This window comes from Bubalus kerabau, chromosome 1 (assembly GCF_029407905.1).
Source record: "Bubalus kerabau isolate K-KA32 ecotype Philippines breed swamp buffalo chromosome 1, PCC_UOA_SB_1v2, whole genome shotgun sequence".
NCBI lineage: Eukaryota > Metazoa > Chordata > Mammalia > Artiodactyla > Bovidae > Bubalus > Bubalus kerabau.
Window position 1 is genome coordinate 241267670 of NC_073624.1, and position 15370 is coordinate 241283039.

The window sequence follows — 15370 nt, forward strand, 5'->3', positions numbered from 1 at the left end:
ATCAAACTCAGTAAACTGACAAGATGATTCCAGGTGATTTAACAGCTATGATGAAAGTGAAAGGGGTAATGAAAGGGACCTGGGGGTGATAGAGACCTCACTGGAAGGTGTTCTGTGGGTTGAGGTTTTTCAACCATGGCACTGTTGTCGTTTTGGGCCAGGCTGTTTTTCACTGTGGGGACTGTCCTGTACACTGCAGGATGTTTAACAGCATCCTGGATTTTACCTGCTAAATGCCAACCATGCCCCTCTCCCAACTATGACCACTAAAAATATCTCCAGACGGTGCCAACATCCCCTGGAGGGCAAAAATGAGCCCTGCTGAGAATCACTGATTAAGGGGTTAGTAGAGAGGAGTGTTCAGATGACAGAACAGATGGCTTTGGAGAGATGGATTTTGAACCTAGAGGGCATGAGGAAGTGGAACCTTAGCTCTGATCCTAATGCAGGCATTCACAATGTTTGGCCAATTCTCTTAGAATAAATCACTCTCACTACATATACAATGGGCTCTGTTTTTCTGGAGAGCCCTGCCTAATTCGGTGGTGGTGCTGGGCTGACTCTTGCAGCCCAGCCCAGGCCCCAGGGAGGTGTAGCTCCAGCTCAGAGGGCAGGAGCTCATCGTGCAGTCACCCACTCATCCCCGACAACCTCTGGGTACCAGTATGGATCCCTGGGGCTGACGAGGAAGAGAGAAGGGAAGGCTAGCGGAGAGAAGGCCAGGAAGAGAACCCAGAGAGGCCACAAACAGGTGATGTATTTATTGCAGGACCACTCTTTCTCTGGGCTGGGCTGGCTGGGAGGCTCTATTTGGGGGAAGACCCTCACAAACGGCCAGACCCAGAAAAGACAGACACAATAACTTGGAATCCAAACCAGTTGCACATAAACAGAAGGAGGCTGGCAAGGAAAAAGAGGAAACAAACGAACGTGCACTTTCCTATGCTAGTGTGACAACGTGACCCCTCCGTGCCGGCGTCCAGGCTCTTCTTTCACTCAGCTTCCGTGCTGAGGCTCCCATCAGCTCCGAAAACCACCTTCGGATCTGACTTCCCGCAGTCTCTCTGCCAGTCTCCTAGACTGGCAACCAAGTCAAGAAAACTAAAATGGGTTCTTCTTTAACAAACAAACCAAAATACGCTTCCATGGTTCTTTGCACCTCCCGGTCCCGGGGGATGAACAATGTGACCACTGACCCCAAACCAACCAAAAAATAAAATACACTGAGCACAAGCCGTGAGTCAGAATAAAAACATATTGCACATGGTTCCAAGAGTCTTCCTGAGAGCCCTCTCACTGCAGAGACCCAAATACTGGCTTTTGATCCAACCCATCGCTGGCTCTCAGTGGTGTCACAGACCCCACATGCCCCCAAATCCAGCTGGCGTCAGGCGTGCATTCCACATTAATGATCCTTTGCTCTGAGCCAAATGCAAGGCCAAGGCTGGGTTTAACCTCATGCACTAGAAGCATGCGGTGGAGGGAGGGAGGTGGGGGTTGCTGGTGTTAAATCTTTGTCTACTTCTCAACAGTCTTTTTTCTCTGGGTGGTTATCGAACTTCTACAGATGAACAGAGCATCCAAGATGTGGCATCTTCTGGAACCGAGAGCTTGGAAAGTGGTTCTCCCCAACCATACACTTTTGCAAAAGGGAGCTCTGTGGTTAACCAGGGGTCCATCCCAAGCTGGGTTAAAACCTACAGCCCACGCATGGGACAGGCAGTGTAGCAATCCACCAATGTTTTTCTCCTAAGGAATTTTCAAGTATCACAAAATCCCTGATATAGCATGTAAACAAGACATCTTACTGAACAGAAAGCTAGGTCACTTCGGGAAGCAGCAACACGTGAAACATCTAAAAGGCTGAAGAAGGTTTTAGGCTCCACAATAAATCAAGACAGCTGCTCACTGTGTCTCAGGAGGCAGACGCACACCCAGGCCCCTGTGGATGGAGCCAGATGCCACCTACTGGGGTCCCTGAGAGCACGTCAGGCCACGCCCTTTCCAATGGTGTAGCTGCCATTAGCAAAGAGTAAAGGTGTCTTCGATGCTAAAACATGGAGGTGCTCGTGGACTGCAGGTCTGCATCCAGTCTCCAGCCTCCTGGCCTCTTCCCAAGTCTTCCTCGACCCGCTGGGCCCCTCTCCAGAGGGTGGCCACTGAGCCACCCTCCTGCACCCTAGACACAAGTGAAGACATTTTTCCAGAGGAATGCTCTCGGGTGAGGTATGTCATTGCCTGTTGTGCTCCGGGTCAATTTTATTTAAAAAGACCACAGGCCCGCTCTGTTCAAGGACCCTGAGGCTCTCTGTGGGGATGGCCCCTCCCAGGTGTCTCGCTGGGCTAGGCTCCCCTGGTCAGCATCCTCTTCCTCTGCCCGGGTCTCCAAGGCCTCCCTGTGTGGCTAAAGGTGCCCTATCTATCAAAACAGCCTGCGGGGAATGCATGACCCCCACTGAAGTAACTGCTCCCATAGGTGGTGGCGAGGCAGTGCCTGGGCTCGGCTGCGATCGCCATCTGCATGCTGAAGGACGCGGGCAGCGGCACAGGACACACGTCCAGGGGCTGGAGGGTGGGGTACAGGGGGTGGAGGGATGAGCTGGTGCCCCCTGAGATCAGGGTCCCCGAGCGGTGGGCTTGCAGCGAGTCCCGATAGGCCAAGCACAGGTCCTGCACGGGGCTCTGGAATTGGGCCAGCGCCGTCGCTGACGGCTGGCTGAGGCCTGGGTAGGCGGGTGGCTGGAACAGCACCTGGGTGGGTGAGCCGGGCACCATTGCCAAGGCCTGGCTCTTGACAGCAACGGCATCCTTGAGGACGTTGTCATAAGCTCTGAAAGGAAAGGACTGGGTGAGACTTGGGAGGCCAGAGGCCGCAGTGCCAGTCACCTGCCTTGCTGAGTGGGATGCGACCCATGTGCTGCTCTGGCTTGTGCTCACTGCTTCAGCTGATCTCCGACTAAACCCAAGCTCCAGATCTCAGTTTGGATCTGCCTCCCACAAAAGCCCGGCAACCCTCAAGACTAACCTAGCTATTCATGTAGACCCTTTGTACTGCCCACACTGGGCGGTCAACACTGCAGACGATAACTTTCAGGTCACTACATGGCCCCTAGTGTGGAGTTTAAGCTTCGAGAGGGAGGGCCTGTCTGCTTTTGCTCATCACTGCATCCCCACACAGGGCATAGGAACTGCCCCCTGGTGCTTAGGTGAGCACCCCTTCTGCCTTCAAGACGCTTTTGGTCAGCTCCATCCTCGGCTGAGATGGAGTTATGACACTTAGCAGATTTCAAACAGGTTGCCCGGAGGGGCCTAAGTGTCTTCATCTGAAAAGCAGGATAGAACAGGTTTTTTTCCATCTCCAAAAAAAAAAAAAAGGCTTCCCATAATATATTTGTTTTGGGAAAACAATTAGAGGCTTTGGTAAGAAAGAAACAAGTGAAGCTGTAGCAGGTCTGAGCAGAGGGCTACCCCAGAGCCTTGGGGAAGAGGCAGGGCTGGTGGCTAAGTATCTGGGACACTTGTCCTCATTCAGGTCAGACCATATTCTCCAGCTTTCAAAAGGCAGAGATTTTAAAATCAGGGCTAGGGAGCATGACTGATTTCAGAGGATTGAGACAAAGGCAGCTGTACCAGGAGGGTGAGAGATGGCTCTTCAGAGGCGTGGTCCCGAAGTGAGTGGGACCAGCACGCAGGAGATGCTGCCAGCCATTGGATGCAAGAGAGACCAAGTGCAGCCAGGTGAGAGCTTTCTGTCCTCTCTGTCCTCCTCCCTGCAGTCACTACTCTTTGGCCTCCAATATCAGTTTTAGGGTGCTGTGTCTTTACGCATCCTCTCTGAAACACTGAACATTTCCTCCACAAGATTCCTAGGCTATGGTCTCTTAAGTGAAGCCACTCTGGGCTGAGCAGGCTAAGAGTTCACTTTGTGACCATGTCTGAGAAAAGCAGCTCATAATGAGGGTCTCTCCATGTGATCACCCAGAAGACTGACTGATACACTGGGTCAAAGAGCCCAGACACTCAGAAAGATGTGCAGTGAGCCCCTCTTCTCCTGCACTCTTGACCTGACAATTGCAAACCCAAAGCTACCCAAAACAGGAAGGACCAACTCCCCGAATCTGAATTCTATCAGGAGTCATGGTGGTTCACTTTCTGTGAGCCACCAGGACACCATAAGCCTCAAACTGCGGGAAATCACCTGAGGTGGGCCTTATGAGCAAGTGGAACTTGGCTATTTCAGAAACACGAAAGGATCAGGAGAGGAGCTTACACCAGCAGGATTTCGATGCACGTGCTGAGATGTTCCAGGGAGTAGTTTGAGATCCTCTGCAGGTCTCTGGTCCAATAGGGAGAAAGCTGAAGGCAAATCCTAGAGGCCCCAACGCAGGCTGCAGCCACCACGGAAGGCTGGAATTTATAGAAAATGTGATCTGAAAAAGAATCACAGAGAGTCACCATCAGAAGCCTAGCCTTGGAGCTCTGCCTTGTGCTCCCTGGGAACCAGGAGACAAGTGATTAGGTCCAAGGTTGTTCACCATACACGCAATGCAGAGGGTCTACATGAAAAATTAAAATAGCATGAATTTTCATTCTTAAAACACCTCAGCTCTCGGTCTGGGATTTCTGATGTCAGCCTAGAGCAGCGATTGTCAAAATACATCCCTGGCTTCCAGGGGCTGCAAGGGACTTGCTGATGCCACAAGGAGAAACACTAAACATCTGTCCTTCCTTTGAAAGACAGTGGTGAACACAAACCATTTCTAAGACTTCTGTTTGGGGTGCTGACTAAAGGCTATTTAGTAACGAAGCCTGGCCCACAGCAGGAACTCACTGAAAATCTGCTGAAGAACGAACCAACAAATGAATGTCTGTAAGAATTTGATATTCATAAATTTACTGGGTAATCTTCCCCTCACCCCACCCCAGATTTATTGACAAACAACTGACAAATACTATATATTTATGATGTACAGTGTGATGTTTTGGTACAAGTAAACACTGAAATAATATGAGAACTCTTAATGTCCTACTAAGATATCTGGCAACCTGGCAAAGCTGGTACTAATATGTGCAAAGGCAAACTGCTCAAATTCCCGCAATTCTCAGGAAGAATAGCTGGTTATCTGCACATTACTTTGCTGTCTTAAACTGTTCATGACTTTCAATGATTTCAACATTTGCCTCTTAAAGTATGAATTAGGCAGGGTGGTACGGTTATAAGCACAGTCAAGAGTCAGACTTCCCAGCTTCAAATCCTAGCAATAACTTTAAGATAAGTTACTTCGCATCTTGAGTATCAATTAAGGAAACTGATTTGTAAAATGAGAGTAGCATAAATGATCTTCATGTGAAGTTGCTGTGAGGTTCAAATGAAACAAGACATGCAGAGCACTGCCTGGTGTACAGTAAGTGTTCACTTACTGCTTAATATCACAATTGTTGATATTGTTACTCATAACCCTTTTGGCTTGGAGTGGGTTATCAGGTAGTTAAATCAACAGTATTTCTGACCTAGTGTTGTACCTAATACCTAGATCTTAATACCCAGATCTTAAGACACTTTAAGCAAAAGTCTCCAAACGGTAAAAGTGTATTGCTAAAGCAGATGGAAACAAAACCTCTCTCCCATCCTACATGTACAATACTCTTTCAGAATGACCTACCTGTGACTCTGGGCTACTTAGATCATTTGCATTGTTCCAAGTGAGTTAAAAACTACCAGGTAGGTGATCACTAAATAGACTACAGGCTGCCTACATACAAGCTACTCCTCCTTTACACATTATTGCTAACTCACTCCGTCTCTGCTTACCCCTGCAAATCTTTCTCTGCCTATCCCTGCCAAGTGGGGTGATCTGGTGATGTGGGTGCACTGGCCCCTGACCCTGGCCCCCATGTGGGTGGGGAAGGGTGGACAGGCCTTGACATTGGCCCCACCTTGCAGGGTGACTTCTAGGAAATAGTGGGCATACTCCTTGAGGCACTCTTTGGTCTTGCGGGGGCAGGCAGTGGGCCAGCTGTGGCAGTGGCGGTCCTTCTGGCTGACGGAGGCTAAGAGGTAGTAGTCGAGGAAGTGGGCGGGCGTAGGCAGGCAGAGGTTCCAGCCAAAGGCCTCCAGCAGCAGCAGCTCTGTACTCAGCAGCTCCTTCCTGGTGAGGGAGAAGTTTTGGCTGCTCAGGATCCTGGTGCTGTTTATCTGCTCCAGCTTGGGGACGTGGTCTTCCCGATCCTCAAACTTACCTAAGGAGAAGCAGAGATTACGTGAGACAGCACTTGCTGTAGAGGCCCTCTTTATGGTACCCAGATGGTACTGGCAAGGAGAAGGGCAAGCCCAAAGGCACATATTACAGATCTGTCACATTTGAGCTCGAATTCCCACACCATCACTTCCAGCTGTGTGATCATGGACACGTCTCACCCTCTCTGTGCCTCAGTTCTCTCCTGTGTAAAATGGAACTTATACCTCCTAAAGCTTTTGTTAGATTCAATGAGATAACACACACCAAATGTACAGACCAGCGCATGGATCACAGAAGATGTTCAACAGCAGTTAGCAATAGCAGCAAGGGCCTGGGCCCTCCTGTCTAGTCTGCACTAATTCAACATCAGGACTGGTCGGGGGCCATAGTCACAGTGACCTTGTAAATCTGGCCTGTCCTTGCAGATATGGAAGAGCCCTTCAGTGGCTCCCCAGTATCTTCAATACTGAGCTTTAACTCTGTCAAGGTTTCTGAGTTTGGCTTCCCTTAAAACAGTTTTCTTGGGAGGTGAGCCTAGGGAAGATCTATAAGTAGTAGAAGACAGAAAAGGGATGAAAGCCAAAGGGGCATTTTATCTTGAAGAGGTATCTAAACCCCATGTTCACTGCAGCATGATTCACAAGAGCCAAGAAAGCCTAAGTGTCCACTGACAGATAATGAATAAAGAAAATATTTATACACAATGGGTCCCATCATTTCATGGCAAATACAAGGGGGAAAAGTGGAAACAGTGACAGACTTTATTTTCTTGGGCTCCAAAATTACTATGGATGGTGACTGCAGCCATGAATTTAAAAGATACTTGCTCCCTGGAAGGAAAGCTATGATAAACCTAGACAGCATATTGAAAAGGAAAGACATCACTTTGCCCACAAAGGTCTGTATAGTCAAAGCTATGATTTTTCCAGCAGTCATGTACGGATGTGAGAATTTGATCATAAAGAAGGCTGAGTGCCAAAGAATTGATGCTTTCAAACTGTCGTGCTGGAGAAGACACTTGAGAGTCCCTTGGACTTCAAGGAGATCAAACCAGTCAATCCTAAGAGAAATCAACCCTGAGTATTCACTGGAAGAACTGATGCTGAAGCTGAAACTCCAATATTTGGCTGCCTGATGTGAAGAGCCGATTCACTGGAAAAGACCCTGATGCCGAGAAAGACTGAAGGCAGGAGGAGAAGAGGGGGGACCAGAGAATGGTTGGATGGCATCATCAACTCAATGGACATGAGTTTGAGCAAGCTCTGGGAGATAGTGAAGGACAGGGCAGCCTGACGTGCTGCAGTCCATGGGGTCGCAAAGAGTCGGACACGACTGAGCGACTGAACAATAACATATTTGTTGTTGTCATGTCTGACTCTTTGCGACCCCACGGACTGCAGCACGCCAGGCTTCCCTGTCCTTCACCATCTCCTGGAGCTTAAAGGGATATTATTCAGCCATGAAAAGAAGAAAATCCCGCCATTTGGGACAACATGGATGGACCTTGAGGGCATTATATTAAGTGAGTAATGAGAGAGACAGACAACTAACTATACGATATTGTTACCGAAGATCACCAAGTCTGTGTGCCCGACACACCGTAAGGCCAAACAATAGTAAAACACGGGAATCTGGAACAGAGAAAGGTTTATTACAGGGACATGAAAGGAGATGAGTGACTCATGCCTTAAGAACCCCAAAGTTACTGAAAGCTTTCAGCAAAGCCATTTTAAAAGTAAAAAGATGAGGGAGGGGCATGGTTACTTGTGTCAGAGCCTTTGTTCTTGAGGTCAGGTAATGATGTTCCTATAAAGCTCCACCAAATGAATGTTATTCCCTGTTCCGACACGAAAGGGCCAGGTCCCAGGTTCTGGGACCTTCACCCTTTGAGGTCCAGGTTCTGGCTGAGAGGAGGCAGAGCTCAGCTGGCAGCTCCCTCAGGGCCATGTCCCAATGTCCTGTCCAGCTGTCATTGCTGAGGGAGCCAGGCACTCAGGACCCAACTGGCCCTCACACTCCTCAAGCTGCCCGTACGGCAGGGGCAGGTCCTTAAAACTGTGAGCCAGACAGATGGCCACTGCTGTTAGGTTGCAGAAAGGGATTGAGGAGAGGTTCACAGCTGCCTTAATGCCTGGGCCAAGGCTAGGGAGTGGCCTTGGCAAGGGCTCTGGTGCTCTGCAGGACACAGTCCCCCCGAGTCTGTTCTCTGGGGCCCCAGTTCACCCGCTGGCCCAGGGCTGAAGAGTTGGGGGGCCTCGGGGAGAAGGCCACGATCCGCCTCTTAGCTCACTCTGCACCTCACGACCACCACTTTACAGTTGTCTGAATCCCCTCACTAACTGTTGTTGCTTGTGGGCGGGGCCCACTGAAGCACCAACCAATGACTGAGCAGGACCCACTGCCTGGTAACAGTGTGCAGAGTAATGATGCATAGCAATGGCCACTATGCTAAGGGCTGAGCTCCTGGCACTGTGTTACAGTATTTCTTACATGTAGAATCTTAAAATTGAACCCAGATACAGATAACAGATTGGTGGTTGCCAGAGGCGGGGTGGGGGATGGGATCAGAAGGTACAAACTTCTAGTTATAAGATAAATTAGTCCTGGGGATGTAACATAGGGTATAATAGCCAGTTAACCATATTGTATATTTGAAAGTTGCTAAGAGAGTAGACCTTAAAAGTTCTCATCTTAAAAGGAAAAAATTCTATGTGAGATTATGAATATTAACTGTGATTTCACAATATATGCGTACATCAAACCATTATGTTGTACACCTTAATACATTATGCCAAATGCATCTCAATGAAACTGGAAAACATGGTGTCATGTAACTTCCAAGACAATGCTTTAAGAGGCCTTACAACTTTTTAAAAAATTATTTTATTTTGGCTGTGCTGAGTCTTAGTTGTGGCACACGAGGTCTTCATTGTACCATGGCAGACCTTTCATTGCAGCACGTGGACTCTAGCTGTTGCTTGCAGTCTTAGTTACTCCAAAGTATGTGTGATTTTAGTTCTCCAACCAGGGATCAAACCCGCGTCCCCTGCATTGCAAAGTGGATTCTTAACCACTTGACTACCAGGAATGTCAAGAGAGGCCTTACAGATTCAACTTGGCCCTACCTGGAGTGTCATTCCCAGACCTCCATGTAAGGAAGCACATTTAGCCTCCTGGAGTCAAAGAAGCCACAAGGATGAGAACAGACGTGCCCAGGCAACATCCAGCACTGATTCTCATACATGTGAATGAGGCCACTCTGGACCTTCCAGGCCAGCGGATCCTCCGGCAACTGTATGAATGAGCCAAAGTGAAACCAACACAGACCACCATGCAGTGCACGCTGCTGTTGTTTTAAACCACTAAGTTTTGGGGTTGTTTTGCAGGAACAGATAACTGGAATACACTCAGTGCACAGTGACAAAAAGATGTGAAATCCCACAGACAGACCTGTCACATAGCTCGGAAAGTACTCAAGAAACGATAACTACAGGGACTTCCCTGGTGGTCCAGTGGTTAAGAATCTGCCTGCCAGTGCAGAGGACATGGGTTTGATCCCTGGTCTAGAAACTAAGATGCTCAGAGGCAACTAAGCCCATACACCACAATACTGAAGCCTAACCACCCTAGAGCCCACGCTTTGCAACAAGAGAAGCCACCACAGTGAGAAGCCCTCGCATCACAACTAGAGAAAGCTCTCAGGCAGCAATGAAGACCCAGTGCAGTCATAAATAAAATTAAATAATTTTAAAAAGTTAAAAAAAAGAAGTAATAACCGAGTCCAGAGATAAACAGGCTCCAGGTTAGACATTTATAACTGGCTTCCTATTTGCATTTCTTGGGGCAGGAAGAAGTAGGCTTCAGACTGGACACTTCTAACCAGTCTCCTGCTTGCATTTCCTGAGATAAGAGATAGGTGGGCTCCAGTTAAGGCATTTACAATCAGCCTCCTATTTGCCCTCCAAAATGGAAGTAACAACAGAAACAGGGTAAGCAGCCAGTCTTTGCCTCTCGTAAACACCTTAAGGTAATAGTTATGGCAACAGTCAAGGCAAGGACAATGAGGGGCAAAACCCTGCTGGAGTAAAGGATCAAGGAATTTCTGCTCCCCACTTTTTTGGATAGAGACACTACACATGCACAGAAAGGCTTCTTGTGGGGCCAAAGTCAGGGCATAATGCTGGACCATAATGAGTCTTGATCCTCACAGAAGACTTCACTTCAAAATCTATCTTGGTTGAGGGTCCCAGGGTAGGTCAGATGTGGAAAAAGAAACCAGGTAATTGGCCAAAGGTAAACAAAGACCTGTAAGAAGTGACCTGTACAAATGACTTAACCACCTCTGTACTGCACTCCTCCTCACTAAGGGGGGACATCCACAACCTTTCTCTCTGGGCGTGCATCTCTGCCTTGCTTCTGTCTTAACACACTGCTTCTCTGTGTGCTCTCCCACCTGTTATGTGGTCTCTAATGATAAACTCTGTACCTGCATTTACAGTTCTTGTCTCCACGATAAATGCATTTTTCACTGGGGGCAAAGATCCACGGAAAAATAGCTTCTAGCCTGTAACCCTGGTTGGTCTGGTGGCTGGGATTCCTGGTTTTCATCCAGGCTACCTCTCACCTCACGCCACTGCTCACTGCTGCCTCACTGAGATCATGATTACATACTGCAAGATCCTGGAAATAAACTGCATGAAATACATCCAAATGGAGCTAGATACAAACAAAAATAAAACACAAACCTTGGGTTATCCTGCTCAGGGTCAAGGGAATGGAGGATTTCCATAGTAACGCCGCTGGGCAGTCATCCATGGGGAAGCCCCACAGGCAGCCTGTGCTGGAGGCAGCTCTACCGGAGAAATTGTTGGGGACTCCTAGCCTTCACACCAATGCTCAGGGAAACCACTCACACCCGACTGTGGCCTCGGCCACTGAAGTTTTCTGAAGGCACCATGCCCTCCTTGCCGACGAGCCTTGGTTAGCGCAGCCCCTCTGCCCGAAGCACCCTTTCCCAGCATCCTGTCATTTCACCAACCTCACCCTGTCCTCCACCTCAAAGCCACGCCCCTTCAGAAGCCTTCCCTGACCACAGTCCCCACATGCTGCCTGACACCCACATCAGACGGTGCACCCCAAGGCCTGACCTCGGTCCCATCACGTTGGCCTCCAAGTCCAACCTTGCTGTGTGCAGGACAGCTGCTGGAGCAGGTGTTAGAAAAGGCAATGGGCGACCCAGTTGAGCTTGGAGCACACATCTGTTCCGACAGCGGGAACAGCCAACAAAGCGTCCACACACCTGTGCACAACTGCCAGCGCCCTGTGACCCAGTTCTCAGCCGATGAGAGAGAAGGAAGTAATCACTTCAGGCAGACGGCCCTGCAGCAGAGACAACACATTCCTCACCAAGGCCTCAGAAGACGTCACTGAGAAACGAAACACCGACTCTGGGAGGCCTGCATCTTTCTTCTCAGGGAACCAGGCAACAGGCAGCCCACCGGATGGGCAGAGACGATGACATGCACTTCTGGTCTTTACCTCGGAGGAGGGAAGGAGATGATGATGACCAGTGCAACCCAGACTCATCTCCTTCCCAGCCTGCCAGGCACGGCCCTGCCTCCAGAGCACACACCTTCCCTTGTACCAGGGCATCTCGGGCAGGAAAAGGTGAGGACAGTGCTGCCCCTTCCCCAGGTGGAAGAGGCCTTTGTATGATGAAATCCTGGGAGAGGGTGCTGCCTGGGGATCAGGCTTTGCCACGTTCTGCAGCCTCGGGGCCCCATGCCCTCCCCAAACACCGGATCCAACCACACCTGAAACGTGATCCCTCCTCCAGCGGGGTGTGCTCATGCCCTCACCCACCTTATCACGTGTCCTCCAGAGCTTTGATCAGAGGCCACTGGGTGTCATCAAGGCACTTCTCACACTCAAGATTTTTTTATTTCAAATATTACTGTCAGTGGCCAGCACCTGGCCATTAATAGGTCACTAACAAGTATGAGAGCTTCCCTGGTGGCTCAGTGGTAAAGAATCCACCCGTCCATGCAGGTGACGTAGGTTCGATCCCTGGGCTGGGAAGATCCCCTGGAGAAGGAAACGGCAACCCACTCCAGTATTCTTGCCTGGAGAATCCCATGGACAGAGAAGCCTGGAAGGCTACAATCCATGGGGTTGCAAAAGAGTCAGACACGACTTAGCAAGCAAACCATCAACAAGTGTGAGCCCCAGAAGAATAGGAACCACATCCTACACGTTCTCAGCTGTGCCCGAGGTCCCAGCACAGTCCCCGGCACACAGTAGATGTCCCATGCCTATTTGTTGAGAGAATGAATGGTTCTCTCTGGATAGTTGAACTGTGCTTGTTGCTTCAGTCATACCCAACTCTTTGTGACCCTAAGGGCTGTAGCCCGCCAGGCTCCTCTGTCCATGGGATTCTCCAGGCAAGAATATTTAAGTGGGTTACTGTGCCCTCCTCCAGGAGATTCTCCCCCCCCCCACCCCACCCAGGGATGGAACCCACATCTCCTGTGTCTCCTGCACTATAGGCACATTCTTTACTGTCTGAGCCACCAGTGAAGTCCTACTTGAATTGCAGGCTGTTTAAATTGTTCTCTGATGCTCTCTGATTATCTGTACTCCCTAATTTTTTTCTCCAATGATTTACATATTCTTTTGGCAACTTAAGAAAAAATATTTTTTTTGCCAACTTATTAAGGTTTCCCTGAACCTTGGGCTCACTTGAGTCAATGCTGTTTGCAGGCACTCAATAGCTAGAGCTCTTTTCTTCCCAGAACAGAAGGTGAAGGTGAAGGTCACAGCTCTGGCAGAAATATCAATCATGCCGGTAGTGGCACTGAGACCCTTCCATGGCTCTGTTGGCAGTCAGCAATCTATCCCAACAGGCTGCTGCTGCTGCTAAGTCACTTCAGTCGTGTCTGACTCTGTGCGACCCCATGGACTGCAGCCTACCAGGCTCCTCCGTCCATGGGATTTTCCAGGCGAGACTACTGGAGTGGGTTGCCATTGCCTTCTCCTTCTATAGATGAGGCTGAGGTTATTCAATGAAGCTGGGAAGCAGCATATCATATTTGAGAACCACAAGCCTCAACATCACCTAGGAACCTGTTAGAGACGTGAATCCTTCAGCCCCACTCCAGACCTACTGTATGAGACTCAAGGTGGGGCCTGGAAATCTGCATCCTAGCAAGCCCTCCAGGTGGTTCTTCGGCACACTCAAGTTTGAGAACCCCTGTTCTGGCACACTGTACTTCCTGCAGTTCTGTGGAAGTAGAAGAATCTCTCATCCAACCCATCCCTTTAGATTAGTTCAATGTCGTACTCTGTGAAGCCTTGTCCAACTCCTCAGTCAGCAGACTGGGTTCCTAAAGCACCTTATCTTGCTCCTATCAGAGCCTTTGCCACACTGACTTTAATTGTCTCTGATGCTGGGCTACCTAAGGCAAGGAAGGGCATCTTATTCATCTCTATATCTTCAGCACTGGAATATAGTAGGCACTCAAAAACCGCTCCTAGAATGAACACATGAGTGAATAATTGATGCCACAGTGCAGAGTGGAGGAGTGGGTGGAGGGATGAAGGGGTGAAGAGGAGGGTGCAGAATGAACCTCCCAGGGCCTTTCCAGCAATTTGTTCACCCTGGAGTTGACTGAACCCCAATTAACATTTTTTTTTTGGGCCTCACCCTGCAGCATGTGGGATCTTAGTTCTCCTACCAAGGATCGAACCTGTGTCCCCTGCATTGAAAGTACAGAGTCTTAAGCACTGAACCACCAGGGAAGTCCCAAGGCCCAGTTTACTTTGACCACCCTTCCCTGGCCTTCTCAGAGTGGCACTGACCTCTGAGGGCACATATCCCAACAGGCAGATGTACTCAATCAGATTAGTTCCTCCCTGCCCTTGTTGCTGGAGAAGGCAATGGCACCCCACTCCAGTACTATTGCCTGGAAAATCCCATGGACGGAGGAGCCTGGTAGGCTGCAGTTTATGGGGTCGCTAGAGTCGGACACGACTGAGAGACTTCACTTTCACTTTTCACTTTCATGCATGGGAGAAGGAAATGGCAACCCACTCCAGTGTTCTTGCCTGGAGAATCCCAGGGATGGAGGAGCCTGGTGGGCTGCCGTCTCTGGGGTCGCACAGAGTCGGACACGACTGAAGCGACTTAGCAGCAGCAGCAGTAGCCCTTGTTGCTTTCAAACTTTTCAGAGTTGTGCCTTTCCCACAGCTACCAGGACCCAAAGAATCACCCTGAAATGGAAGGGCCAATGATTACTAAGGAATCTGATTCTCCGGCTCCCTCTGCTCCCCACACAGGGGAAGCTTCCTGGGGACTCACTGCACTGCAGGCCAGAGCAGGACAGAGCTGGGTCTGAATCCTCAAGTTGACTCTGGACCTAAAAGCACTGAAATCCACAAGCTATTCATTTCCTCTCTAGGAATATGCCCCACGTGGAGAAAGCATGGCCGTGCAGTATGCAAAGTCCTCTAAGACGTACCCAGCACAGAGAAATGGATGGAGCCCCATGCTGGGCTGGGCACTGGGCTTTGTGCTGGACACACGCTGGATGCCCCAGGTAGGTTCTGTTCAGAGCCCCAGAGACTCAGAGGAAAAGGTTCTGCAAGCACTCAAGTCCACACCTAGGAGCGACCTCACAGCCCATGCTCTTAGAACAACACATTTCACAGCCAGCAAAGATTTTATGAGTTTCCTGACACTGCATATGCCCAGCATCCTTCTCCTCAGGTCTGGGGGCCAGGCAGCCCTTTGTCCCCAGCCTGCCAGCACCAAGCACCACCACCCAGATGCTTGCTCCTGATTGACAAAAGGCATAGACAACAAATGCCAGGAGTCTTCAGGCAGGTCCCTGGAGGAGTGGGGGACAGAAGTCTGAGTCTTTCCAAGTCAGGCAAGAGCCACAATTTGCCTCCAACTTATTTGATGTACTTTTTATTAGGAAAATTTTCAAATCCACAGGAGAGATGAAAGAACAGAACAATGAACCCAGATGACCCCTCCCCAGAGTCACCAATTGCTGACACAGAGCCAGAGAATTGCTGTGTGTGTGTGTATGTGTGTAGTATATAAATACTGGTTTTGCTGGACTATTTTA

The 15370-nt window shown here is 49.5% G+C and overlaps 1 protein-coding gene across 1 annotated transcript in view; it reads right to left on the reverse strand.

Moving 5' to 3' along the window:
* Nucleotides 1-747: 747 nt before the first annotated feature.
* The window catches only part of CCNJL (cyclin J like), a 63658-nt gene continuing 49035 nt past the window's right edge, over nucleotides 748-15370 (reverse strand). The window contains exons 4-6 of the mRNA XM_055561429.1: nucleotides 5938-6240; nucleotides 4271-4430; nucleotides 748-2830 (exon numbers count right to left, since the gene is read on the reverse strand). Of these exons, the coding sequence (XP_055417404.1) occupies nucleotides 2416-2830; nucleotides 4271-4430; nucleotides 5938-6240 (878 nt within the window). The 3' untranslated portion in view covers nucleotides 748-2415. The remainder of the gene's footprint in view (nucleotides 2831-4270; nucleotides 4431-5937; nucleotides 6241-15370) is intronic.